The sequence below is a fragment of the Abramis brama genome, assembly GCF_963993115.1.
Source record: "Abramis brama genome assembly, chromosome: 12".
Classification (NCBI taxonomy): Eukaryota; Metazoa; Chordata; class Actinopteri; order Cypriniformes; family Leuciscidae; genus Abramis; species Abramis brama.
Window position 1 is genome coordinate 37,267,589 of NC_139974.1, and position 19,607 is coordinate 37,287,195.

The 19,607-nt window shown below is 37.2% G+C and overlaps 1 protein-coding gene across 3 annotated transcripts in view; it reads left to right on the plus strand.

Moving 5' to 3' along the window:
* The first annotated feature begins 8,519 nt into the window (after window positions 1-8,519).
* The window catches only part of kcnq4 (potassium voltage-gated channel subfamily Q member 4), a 55,101-nt gene continuing 44,013 nt past the window's right edge, over window positions 8,520-19,607 (plus strand). The window contains exons 1-2 of one of the 3 annotated variants that reach the window (XM_084131285.1): window positions 8,693-9,308; window positions 9,758-10,048. In XM_084131285.1, coding sequence (XP_083987411.1) covers window positions 9,783-10,048 — 266 coding nt within the window. In that variant the 5' untranslated portion in view covers window positions 8,693-9,308; window positions 9,758-9,782. Of the gene's footprint in view, window positions 10,049-19,607 lie in introns of all 3 variants that reach the window. The other 2 variants (XM_084131284.1, XM_084131286.1) reach the window with 2 other exon arrangements.

The following is a 19,607-nucleotide window of genomic DNA, read 5'->3' on the forward strand; positions in this document are numbered from 1 at the left end:
TGAATATCTGTACCTAATCCTGGTATGACTTGGATTTATTAACTCTGTTTGTCTTGGCTGTTGAGTTTCTTCAGGTCAAGGAATCATCCAAAAGATTAGCAGAGACAGGTCATGAGAGACCATGAGAGATTTGTTAATCTAACACCACCACCAAAATCATGTACAATAACTCATCTGATGTAAGACATTGCAATGAGTATAACATGTTTTTTTTATTTTTTATTGTAGCCTGTGACCTTATGCCAGCCTATTGTTGTCATCAGGAAAGCACTTCCAGCTGTTTGCTTGGCACAGCCTTAGTGTTGAGTTTAGACACCTCATCATTTCAAAGGGGAAACCCCGCGGATCAGGCTTCAACTTTGGATGTGGTTCTAAATTCCATCACATGACCCTCGCTTACTGATCTCTTACACTGATTTATTACTGCTGGACCTTATGTAAAACATAAACTTTATTACATTTTTTTTTTTGTTCACTTATGTGTAACACTTTTCACAAAACAGCTTTACAACAAGAAAAACATTTTTTTTAAAGGCATATTTAAATGCATACATACGCAAAAGTTATGTGAACCATCCATGTGGTATTTCATATAATCTAGACTATATGTAACCAATAAATTATTGATTTAAAAATTCTATACAGTTTTGTTTATTAAATTCATCAAAAGTGACAGTGAAGACTTTTGCATCGTTACAAAACAAATAATTTAAAAATTAAAAGAACTAAAAGAATTTGTTTGAAGTGCTACAAATACATTTAGGCATTAAAACATATTTTACAGGGGACATTTTTAGATTGTCTAAAGATTACATTTAAAGGCACAGTATGGCATTTTTCGCCACTAGGGGTCGCTAACCTATTTACAATAACAAAGGCGTAGTTTGATGATGCAACATTTGCTAAGAATTATGGATCTTGTCGTCAACGTCAAGCCGACCGATCTAATAATGTTTATGGATGACTGAATACATCGATGTTTTTATCATGACTGTGATATGAAGCAGTTCGGGATTGCTAAGAGACAGCTATCAGCTCCACACGCGACGCGAGTCCCGCGGATATAAAAGGAATATGGACATTTCATTCTACCGAACTACACGCAGAATTACTACTCACAGGTCAGTTTATTAGACAAATTAAACTTGTGAGGTAACGCAGCGCTGTTTCACTTGGTCTAACATTACACTAGCACACTAAACTGCATTTAAATGTGTTGAAATGTATGTGTTAGTCTGTCTGTATGAGACTAGCAGTAAACTAGATCAACATTAGAATAACATACAGATCATATTCTGACATTTTATCATTGTTGAACTATAAAACATTGATTAGTTTTATGTAAATGTGCTCACCTGTTTAATAAAGTACATGTAGGAGCGGTCGAAGTCTCGGACGTGGAGCTCTCGTTTATATACTGTCTATGGGAGCTCTTGGCATCTCAAAAACACCGCGCTGATATTGATTCTCGTTTTAGTTCTCCTTTTTTTATCCAAAGTCTGCTTGCCATGGTCCATAATGTTTGAACGAAACAACAACAGCGTGCAAATAGACATTGCGAACTACAAAGTTGTCCGCGTCAGTTGCTTTGGTTACTATCAGACGGTTACTCTGGTTCATAGCTCTGGTTGCCATGGCAGCACGAGCGGAAACCAGGGACAACGCGGATATGACGACATTGACGGCGACAAAACGGAAATAAAGAAACGGGACGTTTCTCAAATTAAATTACAAATTTCTCCTGGTTTGAAAGTTGTTGGAAACAGTCGGGATAATGTAAGTACACAACTATAAAAAATATATAACGTAGATATAGTGATTTTTGCTATTTTTAAAGCAAAAAAGTTACATATTGTGCTTTTTTAATTATTGGCGTTTTTAAAAATTAACTCGAAGTGAGCGTTATGATGGCAAATGTAAAAATAAGGACATGAGCATGCATAATTAAATATCTAATATCAACCATACTGATAAAATCTTGAAAATCAGCTGATAACCAATATAATACTGATATATAAAATTGGTAAATAGTGGTTTTAGTGGTTGGTCGTCTGGATTAGTGTGTTGTGATTGGTCGACCGCTTTGATCGTGTTTGGGAAATGCCCCGCCCCTTACCATAGCCAGTTTCAACAAACTACTAACTAACTCAACCAGGCCCCGCCCCTTTATTCTGTATATGCCTTGGGCGGGATTTATTTAAATGAGGAATATTGTGTTTGTTCCCGGAAGAAAACTCAAGACTACAATGGAGGCGTTTCAGGGAGTTCAGAAACACTGACACTGGTATAGAGAAGAACTCCCACTCAGGCACGTGCACACATAGACATCAAAGGGGGCTTGAGCACCTGCCCTTTTTATTCCTGGAGAGAAAGTGCCCTTTTTTCTGGGGTGCTTTTTTTTATTTTTGAAAAATAATATATATTCCTGTTAATAATATATATCCCAAATAAATCTACCAAATAAATAATTAATTTGACACAAAAAAATAATTTAAAAGGGAGTTTATTGATTTAAACCCGATTGTATTGCTTCCGCTAAAGAAAATAGTACGCTCCGTCCAAAGAGTATAGAAGTACTTCTATACTCTTTGCTCCGTCTCTACGGTTAGAATCCTGTGAGTCCATAGCAACGCTCTGTTTTTCATGGCAACGGTCTGTTATACTCCGCACAGCGTTCTGTTATCAAGAAATAACCTTTACAGTCTATGGAAATAACAGACCGCATTCTACATTGGAATTCAACCAAGCCAAGTAATAAAATAAGCATATATCACCACCAGGTGACATGCTTTAGTTATTTTGTTTATCCTATTTACCTGCATTACCCTGTCAATTAGATGCAAATGTGCTCATTTTAACTAGTTGACGCCTAATTTGCATACAGAACGTCCACAGTAATGACTTACATCAAAAGTCTTTCCCCCTGAAATTTAGAAATCTAAATTGGTGAATTTAGAAGAAATCTACAGATGCAAACAGATGGAGGATACACTCTAAAAAATGTAGTAAATCTGAGTAACTGCATCTGGTACATTAATAAATAAAACTGAGTAGAAATAAGTTAACATTAAACATTAAAATAACAATATTTATAAATTAACTTTTTATTTATGAGTAATTAATAAATTAGCAGATTTTGCTATCTGTAACAAAATAGCAGCAACAGCCCTCTTCAGTTTAGAGTGAATATTTGTGTTGATTTTAAAGTGTTATGTATTCTGATAACACCAAAATAATTCAAATGATGTAGTGCCTTGTGCAAAAATAAACAAATTATTAGTAAAACACGCCCCTCTGCTTGATGCAGTTATGTAGGTTATTCTAAATATATACTTGAAACTAGTAGCATAGAAAATGTTTTCAAAACATGCACATTGTGGAATGGTTTCCTTTGCTGCTCTATAAACCTAGTGAATACTAAGTAGACCATGGTTTCTGTGTGAACTGATTAACTTTTTTAATAATTTTTTTTAAAAGGAAGTCAGAGTTGCGTTAATATATATACTTTTTTGTTTAAAAAAAAAAAAACGTAATTATGAGAAGTGCCCTTTATTTCACTTGAGCCCCTGCCCCTCAAAATTTCTGTGCACGTCCCTGCTCCCACTGGAGGGACTTTGTAACTTTGCAGATCTTTTTCATGCTCAAACAGCAACATTACACACTAAAGAAAGTTGAACATGTAAACAAGCATAATAGGTCCTCTTTAAAGTAGAAAGCTGTTGGATTAAGCGGTTGGACTCTGAACCGGAATCTCAGTAGTGCTGATTTATCTGGAGGATAATCCTGTGTTTTCCCTCCGTTCAGTTCTGGAATCTGTGAATGACTGACCTATTTGTTTTGAGACAAAGCTTTAGCAATCTGGCTCTTTACAGGTTGTACACATGTCTGGAGAGGCATAACCGGCCAGAGCAAAAGCTGGTGTCAGAGTCTGTACCTGCAGAATCTTGTGGACAGGCATTGAGGTTGAGATTGAGTGGCACAAAGTTACACAGGAGTTGCACATACGATCAATGTTTTAAACATGAGGATGGCACAAGGGTGTTTTATACTTTGGTAGGTTAAGGAGTTACAAAAGGCCTTGTATATGACTGAGGAAAAGGTGTCTCAGCCCTCACAGGTCTTTTAAAAGGTCTCTTTCATTCAAGGTCCTGGAAACACACCAGCAGAAGATACAACCCTGCTACTGTTCCAGCCTCTGGCCTGCGCTACAGTCATGACATCATTTTGGAAAAGTAATGGATTTGAAAGTTCGTTCAGGAGAGGCAGATTTACGTCTACTGCGTATGTGCTTGTCTGACCCATAGAGTATAATTCATATATAAACTAGTCACAGTCCAAATGATCTCAAGTTACACATACTTAATGGTTTTAGGTCTTTGTTACATTATATTGTATCCTTTTTCACGTCGTTAGCTGAATTAAGTATAGCATACTTCTCTTAATTTGAGTATGCTATTCCGAATTGTTGACGTCTCCTCTTTTCATTATTAGTCCTGTTGTGTCGTTGGTTGTTGTTCATTGTTCTTGTTTAGTCGGTGGTTGTGGTAGATCTGTCTTTTGAGCTTGTTTACCATGCGTTTGCATAAATTCTTCTCATGGATTACTCTTATCTTTTGTCTTCCTGTTTTAAAGTAGCATAGTTATTTTGTTTGTGAGTTGAACTTGTTTTTGTCTGGTCTTGGTTCATCTCTCTTTTTTTTTTACTTAGCCTAACTATCAATGGATTCAAGGTCTTGTCTTGAACTTCATGTGATTATTTTGGATTTGCATTGGGGTTCACTAGCTTGAAACGGATTTGATTTCATGTGATTTGTTTATTTATTTGCTAAATATAATTGGATCCCATTCAGACATGCACAAAATTCAGATTTGGACTGATATTCTGAACAAGGCTCTTCAACATATTCACAACTCACCTTAGAATTAACATTAACATGTTGACTGAGCTCCACTGTAAAAAAAAGCAAAAAAACATTGTAAAAACAAATCAAAAATGAAGTATTGGTGAACAAATATAAAAGAAAGAAGCAATTTAATAAGCCAAACTATATTTTTGGTGTGGGAAACATTGCTGAGCGTTGTGTTCTCCAGAGCGGAGCGGAAGTGAGGGCCTGAGGTCTTACCAGTCCTGCTGATGTGTGTGTATTTTTAAATTCTCCTAATGTCCCTCAGTGGGCGTTCAGTCTTGGATAACACAGAGCTTTTTGGGTCGTGAGTGAATGTGTCCTGTGAGTGTGTGTATTTATGTGTAAAGAGTTTTCCCATCTCGCCTCACCACATTTGTTGTCTATTTGCACCCATGCGCCAAAGCAAGGCGAGAAGGTGTTTATGTCTTTCAGAAGATTCGCCCCAGCAGTGACATTTGGCCCTCAAAGAAGCGTGTGTGTTTCTCCTGTGACCTTGCCCAGCTGCCGTGTGTCATCAGAATCCAGGGCTGGTGATTTGAGATGCTTATGTATCATCAGTCTGTTTTCGTGTTAATTGCTGGTGTTAGGAGGGGACTCTGTTTGTTCCCCTGAACGATAGATTCTCTCCTGTGAAACGTTTGAAGTTAATCCTGTGAGTTTGCTGTGAGTCACCTGCACTTACACAAGGACTAAACGGATTATAATTTAAGAAATTATATGTGATTAAGTAAAACCAAGCTTGGTCTTGTCATGTCACATGCAGGTGTCCATACTGGTTTCTTTCGGTGTGTTCACACTTGTAGTTCAGTTCGCTTGGTAAAAAAATAATAATTTAGTCCTGGTCCACTTACTGTATACATTGGCATTTTAACACAAAACCTTAAGGCATAGGGATATATTCACAACCTGATTGGTCGGCTTTTATTACGTATATTTCGCGACAGAACTTACCGAACATCCAGAGCAATGCTGTGTTCTGGGATAAATGCTCTCGTTGTATATGCGTAGCCTACGTATGATGGTATTTTGACCAGCTGAGAACTCGTGAAGAGCTTATAATATGTGTTAAGGAGTCAAAACAGCAGCAGGAATCCCTCCGTCACACACACAAACCAAGATCTGCTGCGAGGAGACGCGGTTCTGACGTCTGTACTGAACTGTGAAAAACAGATGTGCTTGAGCCTTCTGTGCTTTTTAGGGTCACATCTTGTGACATCATGTCCTGTTTTTGGTTAGTTTACATGTCTTTGGCCTGTTTTGCGTTCATATTTCAGTTGAGCCGCACCAGAGTTTGTTTGGAAACGGATAGAGACTCATCTTTTCAGTGTCTCGGTCCACTTGTTTGGTGTCACCAGGGTTCAGATGACAGCGTTCACACTTATTCAAATGAACTGCACTAACAGAGCAATCGCACCAGGGTTTGTTTTAATCGAACCAAACCTGCCAAATGTGAACACACCCTTTAAGAACCTGCCTCATATAATTAAGGGTGCATGTAGTTCAGTAGTCAGGGCACTGATCAGGGAGTCTGCGTTTTAAGAGCCCTCTCAATCGCAAAATCCTTCCAGGGCACTGAAACGTTTGCTCCCTAAAAAGTCCCACAATGCACCGTGAAAACCAAGGAGCATCGTAGTGAGCCAGCGTCCTTACCAGTGCCTGAATTCATGTACACGATATACTGATTCACAACATAGGAAGCTAGGGAGTTGACTGAGATGCACCCTAACTCTCCGCCAGCATCTTATTTTTATTATAGTTTTATTTTAGTTGCCAGTCAGCGCCAGTTTCTTATCATATTCACAAAACCTTCATGCCCCCTAGAATATTTTGTTCTATGAATATGTAAAGAGTCAGTATATCAAAAGAAAGAATGGAGCGTTTGCTTTTAAACATCAACAACAAAAACACGTTAGCTTAACTTGAGCGTAATATCCACTCCTTCTGCGCTGCATCTGAACCCAAATACTTCCCTACTATATAGTATGAGAAAAACAGTATGCCAACAGAGTAGTGTGTCTGAACACAGGATTCGAAAAACAGTAGGTGAAAAATACCCGGATGACCTACTACTTCTGGTGAGATTCTGAAGTGAACCTTTGATGGACACTTTACTATCCCATGAGGCCTCGGGAGAGGATTTGTGATTGACAGTGAAGCGACGCAACTGACGCTGGTAGATCACATGATAATAACAACATGGTGGATGTAGTACGTCCGGATTACTTTCATTCTGCACACATTCATACTAGAACATACTTTTTTAACGGTCACAAAGTAATTCAAATGTATCCTACTCATTTCGAACTCATAGTTGACTCAGATCTTCTTCTTTGGTTGTTTTTGGAGACTGAGATGTTGTACTATTTCGACAGATCCATAACATTGCCACCTACTGTATAACAATGAAAACACGAATTACCGGGGTAAACTTGTCCCTGGCGGGGAAAGAGTTAATCAGTATGGGCTTTAAAATGATCAAGGATTGCTTCTATTATAATTAATTTATTTAGGGTAATATGATTGCATTTGCATTAATGCATTTTGGCAGATGTGTAAATGTTGTCAGATCATGCATTTTCTGGAATCGAACCCTAGCGCCACTGTTTGAGCTACAGGAATGCTGTAAGTGTGTAGACTATCTGAGATTCTGAGAAATGTCTGAAGCCTAACTATCAGAGTAGACTTTTACTCAGCTTCTTTCCAGACAAAATGGATGGATAAGTTATTAATGACTTTAATTAATTTGTTTATATTCATGTTTTGGTTTGTTATCCTCGCTCATTTGCACACAACATTTTTGCTGTTCACCCCACAGCTTAGGAATGTGCATTGAAATGTCATTAAGTTTAAGATCAAAACATGCAAAAGAAATGTTGCACAGGAGTGCTTGCAGGGAATAAAGCCGGGCTTAAGAGGACTAATGCATTCCACGGTTGCTCTAAAGCATTGCATATAGCAGAAGCCGAAGCCATTAGGGCGGTCTGCAAAAAAATCACATAAACTAAATGCAAGGTATTGATTGTTGATGTCCCTCTTCTCTGCTCCATCATCAACCATCAACACCGCATAACTTAAGCATTAATTCTCAAACTTGTAAGCATAGTTTAGCGTTTAGTGATTCGAGACCACTATTCTTATTTTACCATTGTCCTTATGGGTAGGTGACACATGCAGACAATACTGGCATTTAGTGAGGCACATGTGCAGAGCTTATAATACTGTACAGCACATCCCCAGCACCTGTTCAAGAGGGTTAATCTTGGCCTTGACATCAACAAGATGGCCTTTTGATTGATTCTCTTGATATGACTGAGTGCATGTTTACACAGAAGTACATTGATCCAGTATGAAGTTGTATATAAATGTTTGATGATTCCACACAGTGCATGTGCGAATTATGCTAAAACTTCGGGTGGGTCCTATTTTTTTGTTTTAGGGGTGCAATAAAATTTGTTTAGGTTTGTTGAGGGAAAACAGAAAACTGAATCCGTTCAGCTAAATTTGGTGGCAGTGCCATCCATCCATCCCTCCCTCTCCTCGCGTGTGTCCTGCTCTCACTTTCTCATCCTCGCGCTCCGCGCAGCACGTGCAGGTTACGCACTCTCTCAGTCCACATCGATGAACGTCTTGGACTCTATAATATGTCACGGACTTTTGGGACAATCTTGAAATGACCGAACTACAGGCACGACTTTGAATTCATCTCACACGGACCCGCTCCGCTCCTCCCCAAAGAACCGAAATGAGCGTCGCGCGCCGGAGGGGGAAAACCGGGCATGTCGTTTACTTCTAAACATTTCTGCTTTGTGCTTAGACAGTATTTGTCAGGAAAACTTTGAGTTATGGAATGCGTTCGGATTTTTTGTGCTGCAGGGTGTGTTCCGAAACTTTTGAGTAGCCTAACTAATTAATGCGCACGTTAGTGTCTCACCATGAAGTGCTCATGTTACGATTTAAGATGATAATATGAAAATTCAATATTCTAAAATTCTGAAATATTCATATCAATGTGAAGTCATGGCTGTATGGACGTATCTTTGATTAGTAATAGCAACTTAAATTACCTAATAACATGCAGACGCGCTCTATGAGGCTTTTCAACTGTATCACCTGAACAAGCCACTTTTGTTCACTTGCCGGTTATTAGAACGAGCTTGCTGTCTTTTAAAGGGATACGATGTTTTTACGTTTAATTAGTAATAGTGTTACATGCCCTGATGCTAATTTTGTATTATTTTTCTGATTACAACAATCACTTTTGTTTAGAAAAATATTTGATAGAGTAAGTTTTGCTGTCTGCTTAATCAATTATCGGTTGTTTAACATCTGGTTTAGCGATAAATTTTAAAAATAGCGTCCAACAACGACATTACCGGGAACAGGAAACAAAAGTGTCTACAGGTAAATTAATATTTTTTTTATTGTTGTTTTCATAAATTATAAAAATTGTATGTAATAGACATTAATTCTTAAGTGCGATGTGTTGATTAATGTCAAGATTAGTAAAGAATTTAGAATTTAAAGAAGAATTAGAGAGAATGACGAGTTAACGATATTCTTTGCAACTAAACAGGCTATTTAAGAAACAACATTATTTATAAATTCACAGTATAGTATATTATTAATAATGCATTAATTTGGATTATATTCCCAATAATAAGCAAGTGTTTTTATTATTGTAGTATGATAATAATTTAGCTATTATTGTGTAAAACATCAAAATTGGTTCTGAATATCAGCTGTAGGACACTTAATACAAATAATCATTATCGGTTGTTAAACTGTATCGGTCGATCTCTGCTGTATATGGTGCACTAGTTTGCTTGTGTAAACACAATAATGTTGGGTAGTCCTTCCAATAACGGAGGCATTAGGATGCTGGCCCCCCCTTCACCCAACGATGACAGGCGGGTTGAGTTTGTGGCTCTCACGGCTGTTCATACGGAAAGAAGCGAGCCGTCCAGCCCAGAGCGAGGACACCCGTCTCACCGCATCGGCTTACTGGGCACGCCACTGCCAGCGCCACCGGGCCCGAGGGCGACCTCTTCTGCCTCCAGCAAACGCTACAGAAAGTTACAGAACTGCCTGTACAACGTGCTCGAGAGACCCAGAGGATGGGCGTTCATCTATCACGCCTTCATGTAAGTCACCCACAATCAAACTGTTGGTTTTGAGATGCACGTTTTTGTTTTACAAAGTCTTAAAGGGAGATTCTGTCTTTAATTACTCAACCTCATGTCGTTCCAAACCTGTAAGACTTCCGTTCATCAACAAAATTAAGATCTTTTTGATAAAATCGGAGAGCTTTCTGTCCCTCCATTGACAGCTACGCAACTACCACTTTGATGCTTCAAAAAGAGATTGTAAAACTAATCTATATGAATTGAGTGGTTTAGTCCAAATTTTCTGAAGAGACACGATCGCTTTTTATGATGAACAGATTTAATTTAGGCTTTTATTCACATATAAACATTCATCAACTCGCACATCAGTTGTGGAAAATGGAAGATCAAACATATTCGCTTTGACGTGCGAGAACCAATGAGGTTCATTCTAGTGTTACGCATCACATTTGAGCTTCGGCAAGAACCAATGATGTTCATTCTTGTGTTACGCATCACGTTTGAGCTTCGGCAAGAACCAATGAGGTTCATTCTTGTGTTACGCATCACGTTTGAGCTTCGGCAAGAACCAATGAGGTTTGTTCTCATGCATCAAGCAGGTTCGGTTGAGCATTTGTGTTGCGAAGATGAACGAAAGTCTTACGGGTTTGGAACGACATGAGAGTGAGTAATTAATGACAGCATTTTCATTTTTGTGTGAACTATCCCTTTAAGCTAAGCAAGAAGTATGTTGATAAATGACCTCAGAGAAACTGTTAATGACTGTAAAGTAATTTGCGCACACAAACGGCCCACCTGCCATGAGCTCACCTGGAGTCAGTGACGGTCTCTGATTCTGAACAAGCTGAGTCGGGATATTTTCCTATTAGGTGACCCTTCCAATAGACCATATCATTTCAACATCAGCCAAGATTGATTTTCATCTCTCACAATTGGATTAAATTCCCATGCTGCATTCTTTCAACAAATCAAGTTTGCTTCGTTTGACATTTACAGATGCGTTGTATCCTTGGTTGAAACCATAAAATGCCTTGGGATGCTCCAATACAGCACATTATTATTAAATGTTTTATTCATTGTTGCTGATTGTGTTGCCAACTGAAAGGGCCGAGTATATAGAGCAAGTGCTCAGCCATAACTGTGACATTTGTGTATTCAGAGTTAGTTATTAGCCCACTTCTCTTTGGTTGAGGGTCCCAGCTGGACCTATTCTGAAATAATCCACTATATCATTGTGTTTGACTGGTCAGAAGCTGTTTCCCGCGGGTAGGCACATCAGATAGGTTGTTAATGGATGTCTGTGACTATGACACTAATTTTAGGATGCCACAAAAACAAAGGTGCGTGATTTCTTTTAAATTAGTGTTGACCAGTGTGACATTCAGATGTATTTCTTTCCTGTAGTGTGCTTTCTTTTTAAGAAGGCGTTTTTGACCACTATAGTACATTGTTTTCATCCTCTCAATAAGTAATAAATCCATAGTGAGAGCCATTAAAGTGGAGAGATAGACATCAGCTCCACTGCCTTACAGTTTGAGAGCATAAGAGAGCTTATCAGAGTCTCTCATATCTCTGCCTGTCACTCATCTCCCTCACTCCAAAGCACAACACAGGCCAAATCACAGTTATTTCACTGATCTCCTAATGAGTGCTTTTTTTTATTCAAGCCCAATCCAATTACAAATTCCAAAATAACTCATAATCGCACAGTTTCAGGGAAAACAACTCAAGCTTGATTACATTTTTTTTTTAAAGGGATAGTTCACCCAAAAATGAAAATTCTGTCATCATTTACACACATAAGTTGATATTTTGAAGAATGTGGGTAACAAAACAGTTGACGGTAGCCATTGACTTCCATAGTATGGAAGAAAATACAATGGAAGTCAATGTTGGTAAATATTCTGTTACCCATATTCTTTAAAATATCGTCTTTTGTGAGTAAATGATGACAGAATATTTATTTTTGGGTGAACTATCCCTTTAAAGTAAACCTGATTTGCAAAAAAAAAAAAAAAAAAAAATCACATTTACTATTGAAACATGACGTATTTCCAGGTGAAACAGGATATTCAGTGAGGAAAAACTGTTGAGTGGGAGTTGATTTTGTCCACCGTGATTAGCATGTGTAAAGCGGGCGTTGAATATCAGAACCAGACAGAATGTGATTTTCCTAAAGCAATGCTTAAATGAGTAAAGTGTGGCCTAAGTGAGTTCAGGAGAAACATTTTAAAAGAACAAGTTATTACAGTACAGTTTAAGAGTAAAACATTTTTTGCAATGTCATACACTGTAAGACCAAAAAAAAAAAAAAAAAAGTAAAGTAAAGTGTGGTCTAAGTGAGTTCAGGAGAAAAGGAAACATTTTAAAAGAAGAAGTTATTACAGTACAGTTTAAGAGTAAACATTTTTTTGCAATGTCATACACTGTAAGACCACGAAAATCTTTTTAGAAAAAAGTGTAAAAGATAAATTGTGAGAAATCCGTAATAGTATTCCTAGGTGCAGTTCTTTAAAAAAAGTTCTTGAATATGTTCTCAAGAATTTTTTTTTCTTCGTAAATAAAATGAAAGGCTTCAAGATTTTGTGTGATTGTATATTATCCTACTCTAATAAAACAAAACTTTACACTGGTAAATCTCAACATAATTTTCACCCCCTTTTTTTCTTTTTTTTTTCTTTTTTGGAAGTAAGAAGAACCAGACAGTCATTTTTAAAAGTATGTATATGTATATAAGTATGTGATGTGTGATAGTGAAATTACATTAACTTTCATAGGAGAATATGCGTGCTAGGTGATAAAAGGAAAATCTTGTAGTAGTAATATGTCTTATGTAACTGACTACTATTCTTTTGTAAATCTTATAGGGTTTTAAGACTGGTCTTAAAGTCCTCCTGTGGTGAAGATTAAGTTTTTAATGTTGTTTATATGTCTATGTGGTGTTTTTAATATGCTTTAAGACAAACTTAAGACAAAATTCATAAGTCAACACCATTGCTGAGTATTTTCTCCTTAAAACTGCAGTGAACCAAAGACAGTCTCAAAAACACGCTTTGAAATCGCTGGTGTTTCTGACGTCACAAACTACCTTGCAGCCAATCAGGTCAATGTGTTATGGTCAACGAGTGGATCTCTGAGCTGAGTGAGTGGAGGCGGGGCTAATTTGCATATTCATAGAACTGGTATACTAAATGAGGCAAGGTTGTAGAGTTACATTCAAGATATTCTAAGGCATGAAGAATTTTTTTTTATTTTTTTCAGGGAAAAAACGTTTAAATGTGTCATTTTGATGATCAAAGAAGAGTTTTAAGGAAATTGTTGACAAGCTTTTTAAGATTTTTAATAAAATTTTTGCTGCTTTGTCTTAAGTATTTTTGTAAACACAAAATATGCTTAACTTTTTATTGAAGTTATCAATGTTATTTTTCTTCTGAATTATTTATTTATTAGCCGCTATAGGGAAATAAGAAGAATATATCAAAGTGCAGTAAACTGTAAAACTGTTTGCTACAAACCAGCGTTTTTATAATTAAGACATTATATTAAAATAATATGGTATAAGAAATACCAGTTTGCAATATCAAGCAGCATAACGAGCTGTTTTGTACAGCTAAAAATAACTGGAAGTGAATGATACCGGAAACCAGACACATATGTCTTTTACCTGAAAAATAAGGCAGATAAAATAAGAAGAAATAGCAGTTAATTATTTTATTCTTAAGAATGCTTTGTGAATCCGAACCCAGAAATGTTTTGAGTACATAAATATGGTCAATTCTGATTTAAAGATGAGTTTAATTGATTTTTTTGGTTTGAAAGTTTGAAGGTCACTAAAGTTCCCTTAGACTATTCTCAACAACTGCTTCTGTAAGAGTTACGTCAAGTACCATTATGCCTATTCATATCATAGCCTCTAAATGTGTTGAGTCTCAGCTTTGGTCAACCTGATAGAAGACCCTTTCTCCATGAAGAGAAGCTGTCTGGTCTGGCGTGTTTCACCCCAGTGTAATTTAAACAAGTATAGCCGTCTCTAAGCCACTGCCACCATTTGTTTACACCATCTATGCTGAGCACTCTCTCCCTCTTCCTCTCTCTCTTTCTCTCTCACACTCACACAGAGGACAAATACATAAGGTCATTTTTAAAGGGGTCCTATTATGCTTTTTCAAATATTCACCTTCCCTTAGTGTGTAATGTTGCAGTTTGAGCATGAAAAAGGTCTGCAATGTTGCACAGCACAGATGCCCTCCAAAGGGAGTTATTCTCTATATCAGTGTCACTGTTTCTGAACTCCCTGAAACGCCTCCATTGTAGTCTTGAGTTTCTTCCAGGAACAAACACGTCACAATATTCCTCATTTAAATAATTCCCGTCCAAGGCATATGCAAAATAAAGGGGCGGGGTCTGTTAGTTAGTAGTGTGTTGAAACTGGCGGTTATAAGCAGTTGACCAATCACAACACACTGGTCCAGGCGACCAATCAGAGCAGATTGTGCTTTTCATAGAGACAGGAACTAAACAGAGCGTTACTGACAGACTGGGAAGAGAGGAGCTGCAACAATGGAGAAAATGGGAAAAATAAAGTGTTTTTTAACCATTCAAGCATGAAAACCTATTCTAGTACAGCTTAAAGGTCCCATATTGTACACCTTTCTGAAGTTTTATTTTAGGTTTTGATGTCCTTAAGAATATATATTTGCGGTATAAGTACCAAAAACCATCTCAATATATATTTTTACAGCTCCTTTCTCAGGAGCTCTGCCAAGAACAGGTCGATTTTGGCCTGTCTACTTAATATTCATGAGCCTCTCTTCTGATTGGCCTGTTGTTTTCTGAGTGACCCACCATTGGTGGGGGTGATGACTGAAGGCAGTGACTGAGTAGTTGTGACATCGCATTTATACGGAAGTCACAACGGCTCGTGAAAAGGCACAGCTACTTTATGCAGGCTGTGTGCATTTGTCTGTGGATTGACTGTTTTGAAACTTATATAGTTTCACAGCCCCTAGACCTCTGTTATCATGAAAAAAGCCATGAAAATTCAGTTTTGACAATATGGGACCTTTAAAAACTAAATCAAGACTCTAATAGGTCTCCTTTAATATACAGTATAGGTAAATTTATCAAATTGGACATTTTTACCAGTTCATAATACCATCTCAATGGCCATATTTTTAGCTTTTCTTCTGGTTTATACATCAAATAGTACTCTTAATGGTGGGTATGTACTTTCTAGGTGTCAACCTAATGGAAAGTGAATATTTTCCAAAATTATATTTTACATTTACAATATTTTTCACTGTATAAATGGGCCTTTATACATGAAAATATATAGCAGCCTTTACATTTCAGGGAGACAGTTGGTGGTCCAAGGCATCAAAAAAAGATTGCAAAAAAACGTTCTTATACAATATCTATCCTGTGACACACAGGTTTGGCTCAACTACTTAAAGTCAGAGAAAATGGTGTGTGAAAATTTATAAATTCATACTTTTTTATCTAATTTTCGGTTTTGCCATAGTTACTGCATTTGTTTTTATGGGATTACCTAACAAACAAATGATTATTGTGTGATTTTATAGGTTTAGGAAAAGATTGTATTGCTCAGAGGTCATCAGCATATAAGATATCTTGGAAGCGGATGCTTTGGAGTGACACAGTAAAAACTTAGATAAGCATTCTTACAATAATTACATTGGCTCTCTTTCCAATGAGTGAAATACAGTGAGGAGTTATTAACAGTACCTGGCGTGTCAAGGTTACGACTCTCATGTTTCAGACACCCAGTGTCTGATTCTCTGAGCAGTTTCTATTAGAGCCTGGGCATGTGGGTGATGGAAATTCTGCCAATGTATAGCATTATTTTCTCGATTTAATCATCCGAGAACAGACATGCCATGGGCATCAATTTAACTAGATGTTGTCAGACCAGATGTGTGATCAACTAAATATTAAATGTCCTTCGATGCCTTTTAGACAAATCCGTCTATACAGTCTCATGACAAATTCAAGTAAATTGTTGGTAGTGGTTCTTTCAGCCGGAGTCTCTTAAATGTCTGAATTGTCCTGTGAATGTGTGTTAATGTGAAACTTGTACTGTAGATTAGGGAAATGAAGTGGCACATTGATCATTAAATTGAGACTGCAATTAAGCAAGGGGTGTAATGTCTTGATGGTTTAATTAGCTCTGCTCTGTGAGGCTGCTGGAGGAAATGTGTTTCTCTCATGGTACCTTGTTTTTGGCACAACTGTTGTGAAGAGTTCAACACTTTTTCTCTCTCTAAAGCACAGCAGTTCGATTTTTAAACACACCCTCTAAATGAAATACTAGGGAATGACGTGAGATGGTCAAGATTTCAACTAAAGCCTCAGCTGTGGAAAAGTTGTGTGTCTAAAGGATAATTGAGATGGGATGATTGGATTCGCTTTCTAACTGACGTTTGACACTTGGGAGTGTCTTTTATCTTAAAGTTGCCATTATGGAAAGTCGTACTCTTAACATGTGAAGAAAAATAGACAAGATATTATGTTAAAGTATATTATATTAAATTGTCACTGTGTTTTTTTTCTCGAATCATTACTATTGGTCACTCTTTAAGGCTGTATGTGGGTTTATCAAATATTTAGCCAATGGAAAGTAAGTTAGAGCTTGTGACTAAACCTCGTAACTCCATTGGATCCTCAAACTGTCTGTCAAACCTCATAACTCCACCCACCTCTATCATGAATGAAGTGCCAAACACATTTGGAGCGTCTCTGCTTGTTTGCAATGCAAGGATAAAAAAAATTATAAAACTTAAAACACTATATATACTGTATATATATATATATATATATATATATATATATATATATATATATATATATATATATATATATATATAGGCTTTATATATATAAAGGCTAATGCTTTATGTATTTGAGGAGCAAAGAAGAGTGTCTTAGTCTAGCACGAGTCATATTTCATATTTCATAAAAAACTGAGCGTCCACATAGCTACAATAAACCTTATAACCTGTAAGATGATAAATGTAATGCGATGCACTTACCGCCTCAGATGCGGGAGTTAATGACGGATAAAACACATGTCTGACATTCACTGGTCAAAAACATCATAACTCCATTTGAGCTTGATTTTGGTGAATGTTAATATTATAATGACACATGCAAGCGTCTGACCATATATAAAGCCACAAAAAAGCATTTTTTGGACAGTTTTCTGCCCGAGAGAGACTGTTATATTATATAATATTATTTTATTATATTATATTATTATTCAGAAATAATATAACATTATGAATATAACAACTACGACAGCATCTGTGAATTTATTTTTATTTTTTTGCTTGAACCACAAACTCTTTATTTTACACGGAAAGTTGAAGGTTCGCCAAGCGGCACAAGAAGAAGCATAGCTTCAAATACAGTAATTGACTTTACTGTATATGAAGCTCAAAATATTTAAGTTTTCTAACTATGGCCTGGTTTCACAGACAGGGCTTAGGCTTTAGTGAAATTAGGATATTTAAGTTTCTTTTTTACCTAGAAACCTAGAAAGTACCTAGAAAAAACATTACTGATGTGCATCAAACATGTATTTTAGTCTGGGACTAGACTTAAGCCTTGCCTGTGAAACCAGGCATAAATGTGCTATAATCACAAACATTTCTATCAAAAATGGGATTAGATTAGTTCGAAAAAAATATATGTAATTTGCTCTGTAACATTTACTGAGGTTGCCAGAGAAAAACAAAGATTCGGTCAAGACTAAAATCACACGTTACATCTGTGGAGAACAAGCTAACTTTCCTCAGGGAATACCGAGGGATAAAATGCATTGTTCTGTCCACTCAGTTTGGTGAAAATGGAGCCGTTACAAGCGAGTCAGACAGAGAGGACACCTGCTGCTGTTGCTGAAATTCCTCTGATGTGACAATGAGCCATTGCTTGGACACGAGAGGAACCTTTCACACTGTTAGCTCTACACAAATGTAAATGTAGCCTGTAAAACGTTTATGCATGGGACAGGCTTCTTTTTTTATCACTCTTGCACTCGCCCCCAAATTAAGATGTCTTGTCAGAGGGTAAACGTACAAGCTATCAGAGTGTTAGAGATGGGGGTCAGAGGTGAGCGTGTGTAATGCACATGGGCGGATGCCTAGGACGCAGCTGGAGTTTTAGCAGGCCGAAGCTGACCTTTGGTTGCATCCGTTTTCCATAGCACCACATATAGAACATCACATGCTGTTTTCAACAGGCCCCGAGCAAACACAAGGACAAAGGTTCTTGGACTGTAAATTGAGTTGTTAAACAGTCTTGAACTGAAGAGGTGAACAGCAGCGGTTAAGGACCTCTAACAGCCCCCGAGTCACACTTCAACTTCACCCTAGAAATGAGGAAATAATCCAGCTCTCGTTTTGACTTCCGTTTTATATCAATGGCTTTCTGTCTGAATTTGATTTTGTTTTGTATTTTTCATGTGGATTAATGCAAACAGCTTTGCAGCGTAATATAACAAAGATGCAATGGTGCAAAAAATGCACATAGCCAAAAGAGAAGGAAAACTCGATGCTGAGAGAACCACAGTCCAGAGGGAAAAGTGAACAGGCCTGCATTTTTATCTCCATTAGGATTCAGTTTTGCAGTTTTACCTATTCTTTAACTTCAAGTAGTCAGCCAGAAATAACAGCTTGTCCAGAATTGGTGTCCGGTCCCTCAAAGTGCTGTACGCTTGAGTTTGAATAAGTAAATATATAATAAAAAATTGCGCTCCCTCGGCACAAACGCAGAGCCTCGCACGGTAGAATTGCGTGTGTAAGAAATGCTTTTGTGCTCGTAGTGCTGTTACGCTGTTCAATAATGCATTTTTGTGCTTTTAAAGAAATTACGCAGCAATAATAAATCCAATGGGGATCAGACCCTCCTCTCCCGGGAAGGTCGTTGATTTTTTTTCTTTTCATGGTGGCCGTGACCTTGTCAAGTCTTGCTGCAGTCCAAAGGGGCCACCAAGAGTTTTGGGATACGCAGCTTTAAGGATGCCAGATTTGTAGTAAAGGGCCTCAGACAAACATATAGTTTGAGAAAGAAAGTTTGAGAAAGAAAGAAAGAAAGAAAGAAAGAAAGAAAGAAAAAGTTTGTTCCGTCCACCTCTGCATGACAAGGCAGAGATTTAATGCACTGGCTTTCAAACATGGCGTCAGACACTTTCCCAGTGAGCAGGGTGGTTATGATAAAGTGTGTAGACTTGAGTGATACCTTGAATTGTATTTTTAGTTTCTAAAAATAGAGTTTTTATTGTTTTCTTAGTGAGATGTTTTGTTTTTGATTTATTTTGTTTTGTTTTGGAAAATAAGATATGATCCGACTCAGTAGTCATGTCTACAGGACCTCAGTATTGACCTGTCAGACCCAACTTTGATCTTTTAATAGTTTTGTATTTTCCTCATCATGCATTTTTACAGTTTCTTTGTGTCCGGATTCCAGTAAATAAATACCAGACTTTTACAACATGAGCTTATGAGAGTATGCGTTCAAATCCTCATTATTTATAGATGAGGGATTGAGATGGATGCAACTT